The sequence below is a fragment of the Myxine glutinosa genome, chromosome 7, assembly GCF_964187855.1.
Source record: "Myxine glutinosa chromosome 7, kmMyxGlut1.1, whole genome shotgun sequence".
In the NCBI taxonomy this organism is placed as follows: Eukaryota; Metazoa; Chordata; class Myxini; order Myxiniformes; family Myxinidae; genus Myxine; species Myxine glutinosa.
Window position 1 is genome coordinate 164276542 of NC_136267.1, and position 23771 is coordinate 164300312.

General features: G+C 39.0%; 1 protein-coding gene across 8 annotated transcripts in view; it reads right to left on the reverse strand.

Annotated features, from left to right (window-relative positions):
* LOC137431808 (calcitonin gene-related peptide type 1 receptor-like) overlaps nt 1–23771 on the reverse strand; it is a 177854-nt gene that overhangs the window by 35934 nt on the left and 118149 nt on the right. For 3 of the 8 annotated variants that reach the window (XM_078782511.1, XM_078782510.1, XM_078782512.1), the window contains exons 2-5: nt 19233–19305; nt 7103–7289; nt 6831–6941; nt 3307–3407 (exon numbers count right to left, since the gene is read on the reverse strand). In XM_078782511.1, the coding sequence (XP_078638637.1) occupies nt 3307–3407; nt 6831–6941; nt 7103–7289; nt 19233–19277 (444 nt within the window). In that variant the 5' untranslated portion in view covers nt 19278–19305. Of the gene's footprint in view, nt 1–3294; nt 3408–6830; nt 6942–7102; nt 7290–19232; nt 19400–23771 lie in introns of those variants that run through there. The other 5 variants (XM_068123525.2, XM_068123524.2, XM_068123523.2 and 2 more) reach the window with 5 other exon arrangements.

Here is a 23771-nt window from a genome sequence, read left to right on the forward strand (position 1 = left end):
TATAAAAGTTTGCCTCCAAAACCAGTCGCCGACCGAGCATCCTCCATCGGGCAAGGTCTTTCCTTGACACAACTGAACTTTTATCTCCCTACGAGGCCTTCATCTGTATCTTGAAGGAGCACTGCTCTCCTCAAATTTGAATAAATGACTCCCCACATGGCTGGCTCCCCTGCCTCACACCTTGTTTAGCTTGATGCCATGGAAACCAAGGCTTTCAAGATCATTGGAATCTCCCACAATGAAGCTGAGTCCTAGGGCCTATCACTTTCACATCGCAAACAGTTATGTGGTCTCTCTGTCTTTTACCGCCTCCTTTCTGGTCTTGCACCCTCTACCGTTTACTTGCTCTGCCCCCAGCTTCCTAGGTTTATACAGAGTACACATGGTCTGCCAGTAACCACCTTCTGGTGGAACTCCCCAAATCCATGCTCATAGCTCACCTCTGTTCACCACCATCTCATGTGGTGCAAATGAAATCCCCCATCCACCACTGTGATCTTTTCTAACACTATTAATCCTCTCCAAGCCCACCTCTTTCCAGGTTTCCAGTTTTTCCTCCCACTTTTGTCATTGGGAGTTTGGAGCTCTATCCATATTGTTCACCCCCTGTACCCTCCCCGAGCCCTCATTCTTCCCCACATCCCTTATTTTTCCAAATGTCACTTAATTTTTTCCCTCAAACTCTGCTGTTGGTGCGTTCATCCTCTTCTCTTTCTACTGACCTTTTAGCTCTGTTATGTCTTGTGTATCTTGTTATGTGGTCTCTCTGTATTTTGTGTTTAAATTCCTATATTTCTATTCAAACTAGAACGGCACTCGTAGAGTTCATAGTCTAGCCTCGCACGTTCATTCTGAACAAAAATACCATCGTTAACTGAACACACAACTATTATGATCCATATACCGGTATCATCTGTGCACCCTATTATGTCACATAGGTTGTTGGCATTGGTTATGAACGTCATAAATGTAATTGTTCAGTCCCATTGTGTTATAGATCAGATATATGAAGTTTCATATTTTTCGGATAAAGATTTCAATTCAACCAATTATTGCTGGAATACGACTTCACTGATGACGTCATCGTTATCATCCTATGCACCCCATGGGGAGTTGATAACATGCCAAGTTTCAATTTTTTCGTTGAGCAGTTTTGGAGAAACTGATGGCCAGGTTTTTAAAAAACTTTAATCCAATATGGCTGCCATACCATGTGACCTATGACATCAGACTTAGCAATAAAAAAATATCCAAGGGGATTCCCTCTTATGTTTAAAGTTTTGCATCAATTAGACAAGCGCTTGCAGAGAAAATCATTTTTAAAGCGAAAATATATATACACGGTCTCGCATCCCCTTTGGGGCGAGACTAATTATGCCGTTTTTGTCCCCCGTCGCACCAAGGAGCGAAAGGGGGACTATGGTTTTCCCGTCCGTGCGTGCGGGCGTGCGTGCATACGTGCGTAAGCGAAGGACCGCATTCGAATTTGGTGTGTGGGTGCAACCCACGTCAAAATCTAAGATGGCTGCCACCATGTCTGTCTGATGCCATGTATGTCTGAACCTTGTGAGCTGAATATCTTGAAAAATAAGCGAAGTACCAACTTCTAATCTGGTGTGTGGTTGTATCTCGGCAAAAGGAAGAACGCTATTGAAAATTGGGTCGCTACGTCAAAATCCAAGATGGCCACCACCATATATATGTCTGAACCTTGTGAGCGAAATGTCTTGAAAAATAAGCGAAGTACCAACTTCTAATCTGGTGTGTGGGTGTATCTATGCATAAGGAAGAACCCTATTGAAAATTGGGTCGCCACGTCAAAATCCAAGATGGCCGCCGCCATGTATGTCAAACTTGTGAGTGGAATATCTTGAAAAATAAGTGAAGTACCAACTTCTCATCTGGTGTGTGGGTGTATCTAGGCATAAGGAAGAACACTTTTGAAAATTGGGTCGCCACGTCAAAATCAAAGATGGCCACCACCATATATATGTCTGAACCTTGTGAGCGAAATATCATATCATAGCATATTTTCTGCGTCTTCCACTTTGTCCACTCACATCACTTCCCCGATGGAGGACCTAGGCGTAACGCTTGTCTTTATGATTGTTCATTATTTGAAGTGAAAGTTTGTTAACCTGTGCATCATAAAATGTGTACTTCAACTTTAATGAGTTTTAACTATAGAGGAATCGTGGTAATAATTGTAATTGTAAATATGTGTTCAGTAGTTTTGGAAAATTGTTTATATTTGTAAAAGTGATGTTTGCATGGTCTTCCTCCCATGAGGCCTTGTTCAATGTACATGTGTAATTGAGCAGGTTACAAGGACAAGCTACTTTGAAATTATGTTTTGGGTTACAAAGATCCTTTTGGCAAAATATAATGAAGTGTATATAACCTCAGGGCGAACAGGTCCTTGATGTATATGGTAATGTAATACCTGGCTCACCTTTTATGGTCAGAAACAAACTGCAATTCATTATCTTTGCAGTCTCTATTCCTTCATGCTGTTTCACAGTGTAAAGATGCATTGGATTGAACATAAGTACAAACTCCATTTGGAAGCGAGAAAATAAGACTCCTTACTTACATTGCATTTTGTACAACAAAACTTGTTTAATTTAACACTTAGTTATATTATTTAATGGCACTATGGCACATTTATACGCTAGTTGCTACTTAGTCATTTCTACAATGGAAAATAGAAAAAGGACTGGATCATAGTCATTTGAATTTCAATCTCATCTACCCTATAAAACACAGTCAGTTTGTGTGTTTGTACCGATGTCTGTCCCCCTTCATAAGGGTATGTTTTAAAAATCAATCTTTTAACACGAATGTGTGTTCACTACGGTCTATTTTTGAGGATAAAACAAACAAAAAACATTTTACATAAAAGAGTAGTTATGTCACTTCTATTGGAATTGTAGACGGTGGCTTGAAAACCGGTCCTCAAGGGTGGTGTACAGAAGTTGTTTTTTTTATAACAATAAATACAAAGTACAATGAGTTGAAATTCGCTGCATGTGATGTGCAACGCGCGCAGAGTAAAACGAATGTTTATTTACATCTGTGGGATGTCTAATAAATAAGGAAGATATAAAGTTACGAAAGAAGTTACTATTCATAGGCAGTATACAAATGAATATCGAAAAATATTACTGTGGTGTAGATAATCACCTTGAAATATGTATACCTTAAGATTCAACCTTACTCCATGTAATATTGATGTTCTAGAAACTTTCAGAAATTTAAGGCTATGCAAGTTCAATTGATAAATGCACAGCAAACCTGGACGTTTACCGTGGGGTGTACAATGCAACTGCTGAAATTGGTCCAGGTGCGTTTAATGATCTGGTGTTGAAACCACCTCCCGTCAACTTGGCAGAACTTGGTTACCTGAGCTGTAAAATAGGTACGCATACGATTGTGATAACTTTGCTTTACATCGCCATCTCTACTGAAGCAAATTAGCAAATAAAATGAAAAACGTGCACTTATAAAATATGTTAACTCCATTAATGTATAAATATAAGTTTATATTGAATGAAACCACATGTAGATCAAAGATAAACCATTGTAATCATCAGTTTGAGAATGATTAGCTTTTATTAAAACAGGCTGGTTCAAAAGGTACGTCTTCGACTCGACAGGTGAATTGCACTTAAAGAAATCAAGTTTGGATTCCATGTTTCAATTTGATTTGTCTATTTTGTCATCACAGGAGTGGAACCAAGCGGTCCAGATAACCCATTCCTATACCCACATTATTTAAAAAAAAAACTTCTTCATCTATCTATAATTCCAGTAATCTCTGTGTGTATGTTTGTATGTTTGTATGTTTGTATGTCTGTATGTCGGTGGCCGCTGTTTCTCGACAACCACGGGTCCGATATACTTTAAACTTGCCAGGTATATTGCTGGGGACCCGAGGATGTGCCTTTTCAAGGTTTCATATTAATCGGACAAGTAGTTACCGAGCTATGTCCAAAAAACGATTCAACCAATCAGAGAGCAGCGAGCTATCACGTGTGCCGAACGTGCCGAACAGACTCTGCCTCGGACGGCACATTTGAGAGCGTATTCATTTATTTCACGTTGGCAAACTATGTTGGCGTTAAACTATGTTTTAAAACTAATTAAAACTAATTTGCGATTCATCGTAACTGCGATTTGCGACCTTCCGGACAGTGAAGACTGCACTTCCGGCAGCCAATCACAGAACACGTTGTTGCGTAGGCGTGGCCGATGTGAGAGCGAGCCGAGCCAAGCGCGTGCGCCATTACGGTTCGTAATTCGATTTCTTCCGGAGAAAATAATAATTTCTCGATTTCTTATGCGCATTATTTCTCCCAATTCAGTCAGAGCGAAGGGCGGAAGCGAAGAGCGTTGTTTTTTTTGTTTATGGGCGTACGGGCGTACGGGCGGGGTAGAGCGTACGGGTAGCGTTTTTTTTTTTTTTTGCCAAGGAACGGGCACCCACGTACGGGCACGTCCTAGTTATATCAAATTCAATAATTGTACTATGATTTTTCAAATTTCTATAAAATGTTCACCCCTCCCATCCCCAACCTCTCCAACCATCAATTACGGCCAAACATGTCCAATAATGTCATGTTTTTCTGGAAAAATTTTTTTTGCTGTCAATGAAATTATAAAACTTTTTAGTGCCGGGAAACCATTCCCAACAACCCCCATTTTTACCTCTGCCCACCAAAGGTGGAAAGACGTTACGTTTTCACCGCTGTCTCTTTGTTTGCCTGTCTGCTTGTCTGTTTGCCTGCAGGATATCTCAAACAGTTGTGGACGGATTCGGATGAAATTTTGTAGACAGGTCGAGTGTGTGAAAAGGACAAATTGATTAGATTTGGGTGAAGATCCGAATTCGGATCCAGATATGAGAATATTTCAATTTTTAAAGTGATTCTTCACCATTGAAAGATGGGGCCGAAAATGATTATGATGTCTCAAAAAGTTGTGGACGACTTATGACAAAACTTGGTGGAAGAATTGGTTAGGTGAACAAGCCGATTAGATTTTGGTTCAAGTCCGAATCCAGATGTGGCCAGATCCAAATTATGTCAGAAAATATATCAGTGGATACAAAATGTAAACTAATCAGCCTGGCGGAGGTATGTGCTCTACCGAGTGCCCTTCTAGTTTATTTATTAGATGTTTATGCGTCATATTGTTATGTTTGTAGGGGGTAGGCAGTGATTACCTTAGAGTCAGGTAGAGTGCATAGGTAGTGTGCTCTGACTGTCGTGAAGAAGAAGAAGAAACCCCATGTAATAAGTAGGAAATTTATGTAGACCGGATGTCGTGTAAGTGTATCTTCGTCCCCATGAGAGGTGTGGGGTTTGTTAATTAGCGAGTGATTATGGGTAATTAATCCCCTTTATGTAATTGCCTCTGTTAGCTTTTCCTGTGTTCCTTATGACATGGCACTACAGACACCAAGTAAGAAATCAGCCATTAACCACACTAATTAAAAACCAATCAGAAACCAGGCATCAAGTACAATTGCTGATAACACCGACTTGGTGAGCGCAGAGGCACAGGCAGGTTCATGAGGCCACGCCTCGAAGACCAGTGATTGGGCTGGGATTTGAATGACACAGAGACTGATAGGATGGGATTGGTGAAGCAGGCACAGATGACGTCAGAGCCTCAAGTACTTTTAACGGTCGCCGAAAAGCTCTCTCTCAGCATCGACATTTGATCTCTCTCAGCATCGACATTTGATCTCTCAGCATCGATGTCCTCTTCGTTCTTCTCATTCTGGATCACATAGGGAACGGTCGCTATAGCTCTTGCGCAAGGAAGCTTCATCGCAAACGTCATGAGGAGGACATCATGCTAGTGGTCATGAGGAGGAAGAGCTGCGACCTAGAACTACGGTTTCCTGTGCAGAGATCGTGAGGACAAGCGTGGCTGGAAGAGCGAGCTGCACGCCAAGGCTGTTCGCTTCACGCACAGAGCCAGGAGTGAGCAGGCCGCGAGTGAGGCCTAGTTCGTGCCAACGAATGTGCGTTTCCCACCAAGGCCTCAGACGATCTTTGACGATTCCTGACGAGATACACCAGCCGATTGGAGATAAGTGCCACAAATGACACCTTCTTATTTTCCAGTTATTTTATCCTTTGTCTGTATTTGGGTCTGTGTGGGAGAGCTCCAATTCGTAAAATAGTTTTATCGTGTTTTCTTTGTTGCCGGCATTTTCTTTAATAAATCTGGGATTTTTGTACATTTTAATTCCGTGTTGTTTGAGTTAATTATCCAGGTGTAAAGACGTCGGATGGAGGCTGTCCAGGTAAGTTCATCATCCCTCTTTTCCCTCGCGTGTAACGAATACCGTCATATTGAATTGAACGCCTTGGAGTTGAAGTTCGTTTGATCCTCCGTATCACCCTGTGGTGTTCACCACACAGGGTAGTCACACGACAATATATTAATTGTCTTTGTGTAAATTATTATACAACTTCATCTTTCAATCTTGTTAATGAAAAAAAAAAAATCTGATGCTTTTAAAAGTCATCATGGAATTTGAATGCTGAACAAACTGAGATATTCACCATGTGGATAAAACAAGTGCATTTCCAAATCTTGCATGCACTATTCAAATTGCATTATGTTTACCCACTATCAATTTGATACTGGTCATCTATCAATTTTCCCCCAAAAAATTTTTTCCAAGCAAAGTGCTGCCTGTATCCACTTCCAATGAAGTATATTTACGTTTTAGTCAATAATGCAACTGCATAAAAAAGAATGGAGCAAAACATGCAGGATGCATGACCACATAAGGAGCAAAAATCAACAAAAACCTTTTGGATCAAAGTCGGGGAAGTAGTTTGGGCAGTTTTGGACAGCAACCTCACCACCTGGGGTGTCATCCCAGCACAACCAGCCGTCCCAGGTGCGGTTGCAAAACGGACCTGAAAAATCACCGTTCATTTCACAATTTTTGACACAGGATTTGCTCAAGTCAAAATGGATAAATTGTTCTTGCTGCATGCAAGTGTTTCCTTCCAAAACGTATTTTTGTAACAAAAACATATACCTTAAAAAAATCGTGTTACCATACTGAGTCGGTTACCTTCTTTGAATGGTGATAGATCTTCTTCCATCTTTTGGAAACACTCAAACCGTGCTTTGAAGATTTTTTTCTCAATATTGAAACGATTTCTGTCACTGATCATGTAGTGAGTCCTGCTGTTGGTCAGAGATGTGTTGATGGGAATATACCGATCAGTCGAGAAGATGTTATCTTCTTGGGATTCCACCTGAAAGCAAAGGCAAAATTTGACTGAAAAAAAAAATTTAAGTAATGTCAATCAGTTCAATGCCAATCAATTGAGAGTGCATTCCTCTCAATAATATTACTCAATTCCTTTATTGAACCTTATTTATTTAATTAATTAGAGCAAATAAACATAAGGATGCATCGAGTTGTTAGCTCATCACTGTGACTTCAAAGCCTAAAATAATTATTCCAAGGAGAAAGTCTTCAAAATGAAGGATTGAGATGGAGATAAACCATAGGTTGAAGGAAAGAGATTGCTCGGCAGCACGATAGTCTTCCACCAATGACACCATGAGTGATGTCCATGCACAATTACAAATGCTTGTAAGAGTGATCTGCCTTGAAAATATTTTTTGTTTAAAAATATTAAGAATATTCTAAATAAAAAAATACAAAATAAAAAATACTAAGAATATTATAAATAAAAATGAATGAATGAATGAATGAATATGAATGATCGTTTTAAGGCCATTTTCCCCGCTAGAGCGGGGGCTAGCCTTGCGGGCCCCATGACAATCATGGTTCCCTGTTTGAGGCAATGTTTTTTTTTTATGGCCGGATGCCCTTCCTGACGCCAACCCTTGGTCGCCTCTTACGATGCGCAGGGATACGGTGTACCTATTCTAAACCGGGGTACACACCGGGAAATATTATAAATAAAAATACAAAATAAAAAATACTAAGAATATTATAAATAAAAAATACTAAATAAAAAATACTAAGAATATTATTAAAAAATATATACAAAATAAAAAATACTAAGAATATTATAAATAAAATAAATAAATAATACTAAGAATATTATAAATAAAAAAAATACAAAATAAAATATACAAAGAATATTATAAATAAAAAATACTAAATAAAAAATACTAAGAATATTATAAATATAAAAAATAAAAAATACTAAGAATATTATAAATATAAAATATAAAAAATACTAAGAATATTATAAATAAAAAAATACAAAATAAAAAATACTAAGAATATTATAAATAAAAAAATGCAAAATAAAAAATACTAAGAATATTATAAATAAATAAAATACTAAATTAAAAATACTAAGAATATTATAAATAAAAATATACAAAATTAAAAATACTAAGAATATTATAAATGAAAAAAAAAATACAAAATAAAAAATACTAAGAATATTATAAATAAATAAGAAACAAAAAATAAGAAGAATATTATAAATAAAAAATACAAAATAAAAAATACTAAGAACAAGTACACATACATTCAAAGTACACCGCCCCATGCCAAATAATTAAATATGCTGCAGCGCGGCATTGCCGGGGCGCCTCCGGCGCCCGGCAATACCGCAGTGCAGCTCATTGAGGCTGCATTGGGAGGGAGAGGTGTACACTAATTGATTGATTAATTGTATAATTAAAATCAATAAAAGATTATCACAAAATATTTTCATAATCAATTGGCTAATCGCATAACTAAACCACTAGTGCTTCATCCGAAGATGTATCTTTTAGAAATTTAATTAAATAAGTCATTTATAAAAAATTAAATAATTAATTGATTACTCAATAAATAATTAATCGATTAATCAATAAATACTTAATAGATGAAATGATTAATCAATAAATCAAAAATATCCTTGATAGCCACATCACTTGGTCACTCATGTCCAAATATTAGCTTCCCAGCTCAAAAGGTGCCTGAGATATTGGCCAAATGAGAAAGAAAATAAATAAATGATTAATAATGAAAATAAATAAATAATAATCATAAAAAAATTAAATTATTAATCAATTTGGTCAGAGAACACATAAACTACCACTATTTCATCAGAATCTGTAACTTAAAAAAAAAAAATTTTTTTGTCATTAATCGAATAATTAAATAATTAATCGATTAATTGATTAATTAATAAATCAAAAATATCCTTTGCAGCCAAATCACCTGGTCATTGGCATGTCCAAATATCAGCTTCCTAACTCAAAAGGTGCCTGAGTTAATAATGGTCAGAAGATAAATGAAATTTAATTAATTAAATAAGTACTTAATTAAACGCTAATAATTAAATAACTCCTCAATTAATTGATTATTCAAAAAACAAAAAATACCGTATTTGACAAAGGACTTGCTCACTACTGTGCCGAAATTTCAGCTTCCTAGCTCAAAGGATGGCTGAGATATCGTCCGGACAACCAAGAAAACAAACAAGAAACCAGAGTGAAAACTGAGTACTCTCTTTCAGCGTGCGTCACTGCCGAGCCCCCTTCGGTGCCCGGCAATGACGATTTGCAATGCCTGGAGGTGGCATAGGAAAGGAGCGGTGTACAATATTATAAATATAAAAAATAAAAAATACGAAGAATATTATAAATAAAAAAATACAAAATAAAAAATACTAAGAATATTATCAATAAAAAAATACAAAATAAAAAATACAAAGAATATTCTAAATAAAAAATACAAGATAAAAAATACTAAGAATATTATAAATAAAAAAATACTAAATAAAAAATACTAAGAATATTATAAATAAAAAAAATAAAAAATACTAAGAATATTATAAATAAAAAATAAAAAATACTATGAATATTACTAAAAAAAAATACAAAATAAAAAATTCTAAGAATATTATAAATAAAAAATACAAAATTAAAATACTAAGAATATTAAAAATAAAAAAATACAAAATAAAAAATACTAAGAATATTATTAAATAAAAAAATTCAAAATAAAAAATACTAAGAATATTATAAATAAAAAAATACAAAATATAAAATACTAAGAATATTATAAATAAAAAATATATAAAATATAAAATACTAAGAATATTATAAATCAAAAAATACATAATAGAAAATACAAAAAACAAAAAAAATACTACTAAATATAATTTTGTTAACACGTACGGTTTCAGGAGGAACACATCCTTGAGATATAATGAAATAACTAATAGACTTCTATCAGTCAGAAGTTAATTCATGAACAAACTGATCCAATAACTTTTACCATTGATTTCTTAGTATTTTAATTAATTAATTATTAATTTCCTAGTATTAATTTACCATTCATTTTTGGATGAAGTTAACATGGTTTTGAATTTTAGTGCAGGTGCTGTTTGAATGGAGGAAATAAGAAATCACCTTTGCTTTCATTGCTTTTTATATCATGGTGTTTATTTAAATTTACGTTTCTGCTCCATGGTTTGGCTAGTTCCTTTGTTTATTTATTACGAAGGAATTTTTGAAGCTTTCATCCATTCAGCACAAAATGAGGAAAGTATAATCAGAAGAATTTGCTTGTTTTCGAATGACTGGTTGTCATTGAAGTGAGAAAGTAAAAAGGTTGATTGTTTGTGAATAAATGATGAAGTGGAATATCATACTTAATTTGCAATTTGTCACTGGTTTTGACACCTATTTAACTTTCAGCTCACCTGGAACGAAGTTCAGGGAAGCTTATGCGATGGCGCATCGTCCGTCCATCAGTCCGTAAACATTTGCAACTTCTTCTCCGAAACAACTGATGGTATTGTGACCATTTTGGCACAAAATATATTTGTTATGTTGTGGCTAAAGCTTGTTCACTGCATTAAATAAATTAGGGTCGAAGGGGGTTTACCGGGGATCAAAGTGGATCCAGGTTAAAAAAAAAAAAAAAAAAAAAAAAAAGGTGAAATAGATCTTGGTTGTGCCTAGATCCAGGTCTTGGTCTTGGTGTGCCTAGATCCAGGTTTGACCCCCCAAAATAGGATTTTGCTTTTTCCTCTGAAACTGCAAACATTATTTCGATGAAACGTGACCACAACCTTCATGACCCATGATGTACCGAAGTTTGTTCACGGCATTAAAAAAAATCTGCTCCCTTTGGGAGTATAGGGGGGGGGGGGGGGGGGGGTGGGGAGGGTTGTTTATTTGTTTGTTTGTTTAAAGTCTTATGATTATGTTAATATGATTCTACATGCTGCCCTGTCTTCTGGCAACCCTTGAAATTGATTTATTTATTACGGACTCTAGGTATCAAAAGCTACATATATCGAAGAAACAGTTTCATATGGAATTGTTGCTCCCATCTTGCTGGCTTGATGACAGAAGACGCCGTTTGCATTTTTGCCGTCTCCTACCTCGTTTAGAATCTTGCGTGGGCACGGGCAACTTTCTTGTTGAAATAAATGATGTAGTGAACAAAAAAACTATTTTGTGAAGATGAAGTGTGCCTAGTGCCTGAAACTTTCCTGAAAGATAACATTTTACAGAGTGACAATGTCATTAGGTTACAACTTTTTTTGCAAATTTGTTTTAAATTATTCTCCATAGTTTATAGACATAAATCACTTTTAAAAGTTCATCGTTTTCCTAGTTGCTCCTGCCGCCTCCAACTCACAAATATTTTTATGCCTCCGCCCCCGAAGGTGGCCAGAGACATTATGTTTTCGGGTTGTCCGTCCGTACGTTCATACGGGCTAAACCTCATTTTTCTCAGTAACCACATGTCTAATTGAGATTAAACTTTCAGGGTAGGAGTGACACCCATGCAGAATGTTTATATGATAATTGTGACGTCAAAGGTCACGTGGTATGTCAGCCATATTGGAGTAAATGCAAATGATTAAAAAATTATTTCTCGGAAACTGCTGAATGGAAAAATTTCAAGCTTGGCACATTGTCAAGTACTCCCAATGGGGAACAAAAGCATGATAATGATGACACCATAGGTGAAGTAGTATGCCACCCAAAAAATGTTATGATCGAATTCCGTATCCTAAAAATCTGAAATTGCATGCACAAGATCTATAACCCATTTTTATTGAGATATTAAATTTGTGACATCATAGATCACATGGTTTGGCAGCCATATGGGATTTAACTTTAAACCTTAAAAAAACATCTTCTCCCAAACCACCAAATCGATTGACCCAAAAGCTTACCTGTATCATAGACTAGGCATGGCGTATAAAAGAGTATCACAAAAACATCATTGGTCATATGGTGTGGTAGCCATATTGGATTGAAGGATAATATTAAATAACTAGCCGAAACCCGTGGAACATCCACGGAAGGGAGGATGTGGTGTATGGATAGAGTGTACCATTATGGATGGCATAGGGGATTTGCTTGTCCGAGTAAGAGTTAGGAAGAAAGATGAGAATGAAGAGTGCGTATATGAACAACGATCGCCGACACCGGCACAAATGCATGCTCTGGATTGTCCACTCAGTGGACGGCTTGCTTTCGCCTTCGCCTGTCCAATCAGCAGACGGCTTGCTTCGCCTTCGCACAGCAGACGCCAGTAAGATGGCGTCGTATCGGCAGTTAATCGGATGCTTTTGGGCCCCAACGTCGGCTAATTCAGATTTTTCGAGTATGGCTGTACGTGATAAACAAAGAGCGCGGTTCGTAGATCGTAAATCCATTAGTGCCGTGGGCATCGGGTCACTGGGTGCGGCGTAAAAGGGATAACAAAGTCGAGTCCTTACGCTATTATTATATAGATTATATCTCTGAAAACGCTTACCCTATGGATGCGAAATTTTACAAATATCATCTAACACCATTGTTGCATATAGTTTGAAAATGATGATGCCGTAGGTCACGTGGTTTGGCAGCCATCTTGGATAGATAAACGAACCTTTTCCGATCAACACGAAACTTCACAAACATGATCTACCCATACATTTGCAGAGTGTACATTGTTTAAGGTCAAATGTCACGTGGTGTGGCAGCCATGTTAGCTTGAAAGCCGAAATTTAAATTTAAGACCAAAAGTCTAACAGCGGCGTAGCCAGGCTTGTAAAATATTATAAACCACAAACACACATGATTAGCTTTTTTAATAGTCGCTAATGCTGTTTATAACATTAAACAAATAAATTTGGAGTAATCCAGACATCCATGAGGTAAGTTTTATGAACAGAACTGAGCAAAGCTCGACTGTAATCTTTATACCCCACAAGGTTTGGAGGTGTGCTCATTTACCAACAGCTAGCTAGCTCTTACCAAGCCAGCCATTCCTTAACGGTTTTGAATGGAGTGCTTGCTCGAATGCTTAAACCACTTGGCGATCTCTCCACAATAAACTTGGCAAATGAACACACACCCAATGTTCTTGAGACCCGACCATAGATCGACTGTAATCTATATACCCCAAAGAGGAATAACCTTTCCTACCGCTCTCGAAGTGAGTGGGTGTTTATGCCGTAATGACATTATATACGTAATGACGTAGCATGACGGCCGGACACAAAACTTCCGCTACTTTAATATATATGATATATATTTAGCATCCAGTAACGTTGCAGTCACTATGAAGGGATTAGTGTTATGATTAGATTTACTATAATAATAACGTTACGTTATTATTACGAAAATTATATTATTTTTTAAAAACCGAGGTGAATTCCACCTCCGCTTTTACACCGCTTCAATCCATCAACTTTCCATTCACCACATTGGGATTAAAGTGTTATGGTTATATTTACTATAATATTAATATTACTACGAAAACGATACTACTGAAACGATACCACTGTATTAAGAAACCTGGGCTTAATTTGTCCAAAGCGGACGGTGAGTCATAACGCCTAAGGCCTATACTTACCGTATTGTTGGAAGAGCCGTAACACCAATGCTTTCGATATTTGATGGTAATTTTAACAATCGGTTTGTTTGTGTTTCACACTGAATGAAAAACGTAAAGGTAGAGCATGGCGATTGTGATATATGACAGGTTTGACGATATGTTCGGCATGAACGGCATATAAATCAAAATGGCGGTGCATGGAGAGTCAGCCGCAGCACCGCTGTAATGACATCAGACGGAATCACATCACCCTGTCATGTGACCAGTTTTTTTTTTTTTTTCCGTATACTGAATCGAGGCTCGTGAAAGAGGTAAGATTCTCAGCCCTGATTGGTATACATATGAGGGGACATACATACATATATACTTACATACTTACATACTTACATACATATAGACGGACAAACTGTTCTAGACGGCTCTGCCTAATGGGCTACGCCGTAAAAATCCCTTCTCTGAAACCGCTTCATCGATTGATGTGAAACCTGTCACGGCTGCTGAAAATGTGATACTTGAAAGCAGCTGAAGGGATTTAAATCAAACTTGTTTTTTTAGGACAGTGAAAGAGGGCATCTACCTGTTGTGGGACTATGCGGAGGCATATTGGCGACACAGTTGCATTGCTCTAGATTGGTTTATTTTCCATTGCAAATGAACCTGCTTTCTATTTTATGAAATCTCTATCCTCTATCATTATCAGTCTCTATCATTCCTGAAATCACCTTTACTCATGTATGGTGTCAAACCCTCAGTTGCATTCCATGACTTTGTTTTTAAATTAAAATAAAGGATAACTTCAATTGCTACGATACTATTCTGAGATCAATCATCACAAACATATACTTTAAAAAAAATACACAACAGCGTTTATTCATGATTATACCAAAATACGCAAATTGATGTCTATCTGTCTGACCGCGATACGTTCGGCTGTTACTTATCCAATGTCAACCAAACATGACTGGAGGACTAAAGGTCACACGACGGAGGTTGTAGAAACTTAATTTCCATTCCCTCCCTCTGCCTCCACAAGGGAGTTTACTGCCATAGGCGAAATCCGTGTTAAGGTATATATCCGTGATAAGATAGCTCATCATTGCGTTTTTCCAAGGCTGGTTCTAATAACAAGTAATAACAACAATGATGATAATAGTATAATTTTAAAGGGGAACCCAAATGCTCAGACCACCTCAATGCTAATCTATCCCTTGATAACCTACAAAATAGATTTGATGTGTCTTTTGCCAATGTGTGATCTATAAAGTGGGTAATTTTTGCAATTAAAGGTTGAAATATTCTTCTTCACGAATACCCATGCTGTCACACCATGAAGTCGAGCAAAACTTCCGTATTGCTTACGGGTTACATTGCAGTACGATTTAACTCAAACGGCCAAGAATTTTAGAATTTCTACACATATACACAGCATATGTGTCCTTGGTGGTTGTAGTAATACAAACTAAGAAGGTTTCATGCTACACTAATGGCCAAAAGATCCAAGGGTTGCGAGAAATTGGAGGAGGTTTGTCCGAAATACCATAGTGTGGATCAGGCCTACAAGATGGTCCGTTTTGTGTACTGTTATGACACAACAGAGATGGCTAGATCTTGTTGTTATGTGAATCAAACACCTGTGTTGGTGTGCCGGCGAACAAATTCACGTCTCTAAATGTGCTGTCATCGCCACTAACTTGCCCTATGCATCTGAAGAGCTCAAAAAACCTATCTGACAACATCCACGACCAACTCACACCCCCTTCATAATCCCTCACCATCACCCCCACCATACCCATCACCATCCCACACGAACATCCGGTTCGTGTGGGACAAACTTGATCTTAATATTAATTTTCATTCTGAAAGAGAGGAGATGCAATGTAATGCTGTTCCTGTTACATCTTTTGTGAAATCATATAGACCAGCAACAGTATCCGCCCTATAGGCAGGGCTTCAATTGGGAGGCCCAAATGAAAAGGCAAACTAGAACGGGCACTCGGTAGAGCGCATACCTTCGCCGCAGCTACTGTTCTGTACTTGGCATGGGAGTGTAGGGAACAGAACAGTGAACAGTTTGGTGCTGATTTCATGCAAATCGGATAAGAATTGACCGAGTTATGACAAAAAACGCACATTTTGCAAGGTCGTGACCCCCCTGACCTTTGACCCGATTGCTCCCAAAATCTAATCAAATGTGTCCCGTATAATAACCAATCATCCCACCAAATTTCATGCAATTCGGTTGAATACTTTTTGAGTTATGCGAATAACATACACACACACACACACACAGACATACAAATAAATACACAGCGATCAAAACATAACCTTCCGCTTTTGCGAAGGTAAATATCAGAAATTTAAGGCTTTTTTAAATTTTAAACGATTTATATAAACATCTGTTAAATCATTTCACACGCAAATCATCAAAATCTAAACAGTATTTGTAGAATTTCAATAAAAGCCACATCACTGTTCATATCGGTAAATGTTATTCCATCGTGTTTGGAAAAACTGGAAAAATTCGAAATTGGAAAATTGGAAAAACAATATATCCTATTTTACTGCAGGGGTCCCAGGATTACCCACCCAAAATTTTGTTGCGATCGGTTAAGTGGTTTTTGCAGCACCTGGGAACAGATGGACAGACATTTGGTGAATTATAGTAAGATGCTGTTGCGACTTGAGTGGAATTGCGTGAGATCTAGGCCCGATGAATGACCATCACATCGACCATCACTCCCACAATACCCACCACCATCCCACACTCTCCTCCCTCCACAATCCCCCATCAACTGTGTGTCTGGGCGGTGCAGGTTTTGAGTCCGTTCCGCATCGTGTCCGTACCGTATTTCTTCTGGAGTTAAATATAACCGATTTATTTATCAATTAATACAAAATCCCCGATAAACCACTAATTGAATGGAAAAAAACAAACCTCCCAATCTGTAGTGAACATTCATTTGCACTACCAACACCGCCATCTTCACTAACACCATCTTCACTAACACCATCTTCAAGTGAATCGCTTACACATGGTTTGAAACGATTCCCGCAAAAGCGTTTCCATGACTAATTTTGTTTTCAATAGTTTCTTCAAAATCCCATTGATCGGTTTCCACATACTGAGAATCTTCAGAGTTGCTAATGATGGAGGAATCAGTATCAGAATCCGAGCTCGGAATACACTGTTTCTCTTTGTAAAACCGCCATTTGTATCAAGGTGAGGTAATGGTGTGATGTCATTGGCAAAATCGAAAATCGGTACTTTCGGGCTATTTTCGACACTTTCTAATTGGCAAAAAAAATATTTCTAAACACCCTTCAAATTAGACAGTGATTAATGATTTTCTATGGCTTTCAGAATTTTGTACACTGCTCCTTTCCTATTCCATCTCAAGGTGCTGCACGACGTCATCGCCGGGCACCGAAGCCCGGCAATGATGCACGCTGAAAGGGAGTACTCAGTTTTCACTCCAGTTTCTTGTTTGTTTTCTTGTTTGTTTGTTTGTTTGTTTGTCCGGGCGATATCTCAGCCATCCTTTGAGCGAGGTAGCTGAAATATTGGCACATTAGTGAGAACGTGCTTTGGCAAAAATGTTTTTTTATTTATTATTAATCAATTAATTGATTAATTACTTAATTATTATCGATTAGTTAAGTACATATTTATTTTCTTTCTCATCTGGGCAATATCTCAATATTTGGAAATGACAATGACCAAGTGATTTGTTTGTAAAGGGTATTTTAGATTTATTGCTTAATCAATTAAACGATTAATTATTTAATTATGTGATTAATGACTTAATAAACTCTTTTTAAGTTACAGATTCTGATGAAACGGTGGTGGTTTCGGTATTCTATGAGCCAATTGATTAATAATTTAATAATTTTACGATTATTATTTATTTACATTTTATTATTTATCACTTATTTATTTTCTTTCTCCTCTGGGCAATATCTCAGGCACCTTTTGAGCTAGGAAGCTGATATTCGGACATGAAGGTGATCAAGTAATGCGGCTATAAAGGATATTTTTGATTTATTGATTAATCGATTAAATATTTATTGATTAGTCAATTAATCAGTTAATTATTTAATTTTTTCAATTAATGCCTTATTTAATTATTTTTTTTTAAGTTACACCTTTGGATGAAACACTGGTGGTTGAATGTTATTAGCCAATTGATTAAGAAATTATTTTATGATTATTACCTCTGCCACCAAAGGTGGATGGAGGTTATGTTTTTACCCCTGTCTGTTTGTCTGTCCATTTGTCCGTTTGTTTGTGGACAAAATATCTCAAAAAATTGTGGACGGATTCGGACAAAATTTGGCACAGATGTAGCGCATGTGACATGGACGAAATGATTAGATTTTGGTGAAAATCCGGATTCGGATCCGGCTACTTGAATTTTTAAGTGATTCTTCACCATTGGGAAATAGGGCCAAAAACGATACATAGCAGGATATCTCAAAAGGTTATGGATGGATTTGGACGAAACTTGTTGGACAGGTTGTGTGTGTGACAATGAAGAATCAATTCAATTTTGGTGAAGATTCGGATCCGGATCCAGCTAGTATAATTTTAAAGTGATTTTTCACCATTGAGTGATATGGCCAACCAGGTGGAGGTTTGCTCTCGACTGAGTGCCGTTCTAGTATATTTATTTGGCATGTGGGCGGTGTACTTTAAATGTATCTGTACTTGTTTTTTGTGTTTGGGTTCCCCTTTAATGATATTACAAAATATATTAATACTAATAATATCCCATCTCCACAAGGGATTTTTCCTCCTTGGACAAACGCCCTTTTAACGTATATCAATAGCTTATCATGGAGTTTTGTGGGGTACCGCAAAATATTTTAAACCACAAACATGTATGATTACCTTTTGAAACAGTCACTACTGCTGTTTAACACTAAAGTGAAAGAAATCTGGAGGAATTCCGACATTCTTGAGGCAATCTATTCTTATCACGTCCACCACAGAGGCCTAGTGGTGATCTGGATTGTAACCCTGGACAAAAAATCCTCTTTGGTGGCATCGACACTTTATAGATAGAGCATGGACCAATAGTGCGTGATTAAAGCTGCTTTAACCGGTGAAATTGATAAACACGATGCAAAATACAGTACTTCTCATTTGAAGGTGATTGTTTTACTTGTCAAAATGAAACAAATGATTTACCAATTTTGATGATTGCATCATTCTTCAAAGCAAATTAACTGACAAAGATCTAATGATACTCCCATTAGTAATTGTTTGACCTCTTTTCATGGCAGTCTTAATCCAAATACTGTATATCTATGAGCAATTACAACTTACATGTGCCAATTATGTTTGACAATAAAGGAACATCTTGCCATGTACCTGCAGGAAGGTGAATATCAGAGCAGCTGCATACAGGTTGGCCATAGCACTGAATGTTTTCTGGAGATGAGGGCTGTGGGTGCGAGGAGGAAGGAAGAACATATATCAGTGCACAAAGTCGTGGACGAGAGGTGGATACACTAAATCTATATAATAATAGCGTAAGGACTCGACTTTGTTATCCCTTTTACGCCGCACACAGTGACCCGATGCCCACGGCACTAATGGATTTACGATCTACGAACCGCGCTCTTTGTTTATCACGTACAGCCATACTCGAAAAATCTGAATTAGCCGACGTTGGGGCCCAAAAGCATCCGATTAACTGTCGATACGACGCCATATTACGACGCCATCGTATTGGCGTCTGCTGGGCGAAGGTGAAGCAAGCCGTCCGCTGATTGGACAGGTGAAGGCGAAAGCAAGCCGTCCACTGAGTGGACAATCCAGAGCATGCATTTGTGCCGGTGTCGGCGATCGTTGTTCATATACGCACTCTTCATTCTCATCTTTCTTCCTAACTCTTACTCGGACAAGCAAATCCCCTATGCCATCCATAATGGTACACTCTATCCATACACCACATCCCGTGGATGTTCCACGGGTTTCGGCTAGTATACATTAATATGGGAGAGGTTTTTGAGGATGAAATGTTATTTTATACGAATTCAAAATGACAGCTATAGTCATTGCCATAGCGTGTCTGCCTTATTCAAACAACTGACATACGCCTACATCAATGTTGCTCTTTCGACTTTCTTTTATTAAAGAACATTTCTTTCCTAATGCTCAGAAAAAGAAATATGCGCAAAACCCAAGTTCATTTCAACCGGTAAAAGTCAAAGCTGTCAATCTTTCTTTGCAAATTGTTCAAAAGTACAAAGCAATGTTTGTGAAGAAATAGATCAAAGTCCAGAAACATGGGTTTAGATATCGTTTTAAAACATTCAAAGTTTTTATTTCCTGTTCCAGCTATGAGATATATGTATAGTGATTGTGATGTCTGTGATGGGGTCTCATTAAGAGGTGAATCTGCTGTAGTCTGGTCTGTTGGGGGGATTTTAAGGGGGGATTGTGCAAATTTGTCTACAAGCATGAAACTTGGCACACTTGTAGTTTGTGACCTGCTGAATTCAAATCTGCCAGGAGCCAAAGCCAATTCTCAATGGGAGCGCCATATTTGACACTTCAAAATGGCCGCCACTCAAAAATTGACTTTTCTGTTACTAGCCAACCAAAAGTCACATAATTACAATTAAAAGCACTTTTCTAGGGTTTTGGACCTCACTGATTCTAAATCTGATGTCTGTTTGACAGTAGCCTTGACGGGGATCGCCAAATTGGAAAATACAATATGGCCGCCGGTGAATATTATAATAAATTTTGCATAACTTTGACACTTAAAGTCATAAATCAGGAAGTAAAACAAGTAAAACCAAGAGATCAAGGTATCCTTTATTGATCAACAAAATCAGGCTAATAACCATTAAGCACTATGTTAATATTAATTAATTAATTAACATATATTAATAGTAAATCAATCAATCAATAAATGTATCAATCATATCACGTGCTGTGACTGGTGTCACACTGATTCATGAATTCTCATTGTTCACACATCCACCTTCGCATTTGCACAAAATTGTGCAACGAACGCCAGCTCTGCAGCACTTGCAGTTCCCTGTGCATGACTTCGCACAGCCACACTGCAAAAGGATGGAACAGGCCTTGCTGTTGTCCTCAAGGGTTGTCCAGAAGGGCAACCACCCACCACTGCTGTCCTTGTGCCACCCCCAGTCATGGAAGTCAGGGATGTCCTGGTAAACAGATGTTGCCTGACTCCAGATGAAGCTGGCCTGCAGCATTGCTCTGTGGATGTGTTGATATAGAGCAGCTTGTGTTGGTGGTAAGGCCTCTAGTGTCTTCTTCCCACTTGTGAAGAGTCGAAGCCTAGCCTCATTGACTCTTTCCAGACCACAGCCCTTGCTGTACATGACTACAACAAAGCGCTCTAGAGTGCGCATGTGCTGGGACTGTGGGCTGAGCTCTTGGGGTTCACTGGTGAGGGCAACAAGGGTGTCCGTCAGTCCTGGTGTGCTCTGCCAGGCTGACCAGGCTGACTTCTTACCACATCCCAGGAAGTGTGACACAGTGTCACAGCCTGTGACCGCGTGGAATAGTGGCAGTGCCAAGCACGTTGATGGTCTCAGCTGGGCAGAGAGAGTGTGGATAGGAATGTCACGCATCTTCTTCCCACTGCCGAGACAGACCCACAACTGGGACAGCCCAAGTGATGAAAAGAAGTGAATGGCCAGGATGACCACATCACTGTCGACTGTGCGCACCAAGGCAACCTGGTGGCGCTGCTGTGCTGCATGGGCAAGATGGAGCAGTATCCTGGTATCAGCCTCAGTGTGGTTACATGGCTGAAGACCAGACATGTCATGTTGTTTGTTGGAGAGAACACTCTCCTTGTTGGTGCTGAGGAGAAGTCTCCCACCCAGATCCTGCTTTACAAGCTGTGCACTCAGGAAGGGGAACAGTTCCCTCTTGTTGTCAGTATTCTTGAGGAACCCAGTGTTCCAGTCCTTCTTTGGAATACGGGTCTGGCCATCCCCAATCCTGGTACATGGGCCTAAGCCACGACGATGGTGTGTCAGGGTTTTGAGGTTGTCCTCTGGGTAGGTGTCCCAGACAGCATCTACCCATGTGACAATTGGAGTTACCTGTGACTCCACAAATGGCACCAAATGCTGTGACACATAATCAGTGAATGTGTGTGCTGAGGTCGGCCGCACCATGTGAACAACAGCTGCCATGTCAAGTACCACAACTGTGGCTGCTTTGGCTGCAGCTGAGCGACCAGTGGGTGCCTTTAGGTGCTCTAGAATGTCCGACTTTTTGCCAGACCTGAGTGATCCTTGGTTTGAGAGACTAGGTGGTTCTCTCTGATTCTCATACCGGAAGAACTCTTCCATGTCTGCATCAGGTCGAGACTGCAAGGACAGGAAAAGCTTGGTTATGAGGGAAGAGTTTCTCTGAGCACTGCCTGATGTGCCTCCCTTTTTGGTGGTAACAGGGCGATTGGCAAATGTGAGGACATTTTGGCGTTTGAGAGTGTTTGTTATTGGCAAAGTGTCCTGGTCTAGAGTCTGTGTTACAAACTTGGCATGCAGATCTTTTCCAAGGTTATGAAGCTGGGCAAGCGATGCAACAACTTCATCTTTCATGACCTCCTGTGTGTGTAGAGCCACAAGCTCATGGCCATTGGCAAAGGGATTACCTAGCTGTTCAGCTATCTCCACAAATGACAGAACATCTTTCTTGTACTTAGTCTGCAAAGCACTTGCTTCTTCGTGATGGGTAGTGCGTGAGCTTGCAGTGTCCAACACAGCCTCAAACTCCTCGATACATCGAAAGCAGTCGGGACCTGCTAGCATGAAAAGAGTGAGGGCCTCAGGGTTTTCATACAGACCAACTGCACCATCATGGGCCTGAAGGTTCTTGTTTGACTGCTCATGAGATTGGTCCTTGCCAATGAGGCTGAACTTGTGCGGTGACCTCTGGACAACAAAGTTCCCCTTGAGAAACTCAGCATACAACTGTGGGTGCTTCTCAGGCAACTGGACCATATCCCGCACATGCACTGGTAGCCAACGAGCATAGTTTGTGTGGTCCATCACATGGAACCAGGAGCACAGCTCATCACAGACCTGCACATACAGCAGGAAGTCTCCCTCATGGAGAGAAAGGATGAAGCAGCACATTAGGAGCTCCAGGTCCACGATGGTAGACCAGAACATGAACATGGGATTGTGAGTTCTGGACCTTTGAGCCCAGATCTCTAGAGACTCAGGTGGTCCCTCAACACCAGAGCAGTAATTGGAGTATGACTTCTGTCTGAGGAGATACAGACCCATGACAGAGACCTGGTGAGCATAGCGAGTGCGCTTTATATGATGCTCATGAAGCACAGACTGGGCACGGCGAGATGTGAGGACCTGGGCCTGAGTAAGAATGTTGCTCCACCCAGAGTCCCGCAGCAACTTACCAATCATCTGGTGCACTTTTTCCTCTATGTGTAGAGTGCCCATCATCAGGACCAGCTTATCTTCCCCCATTGTGTCAGGGAATGACCACTGCAGCTGCTTCGCGATGGCATACGGAGGCTGGTCACCACCAAGCACAGGAGTTTGACCAGGGTTGAGGGCCTCTGTGCCTTGCATTGTGAGATGCATTGCATGTTTCATCATAGAAGGTGTGGCTGCTTTGTCAGGGAACAGAGGTAGAACCCCTATCAATGCCTTAGGCTTCACAGAGTCATCACTCATGAGTCGGGAGTTGTAGCCTGACCAGGTGATGACTTCACCTTCTGGCAATGTGTCCTGTTTCAGCACTGTGGACACATGTGCCATCCAGGACTCATCCTTGAATTTGGCTCCATGTAGCAGATTATGAGATGGCCGAGAATTGAGATCTGAAGTACATGGTACATACAAATCATTGCTTGAGAATTCAGCTGGCTGAACCACTGTGTAG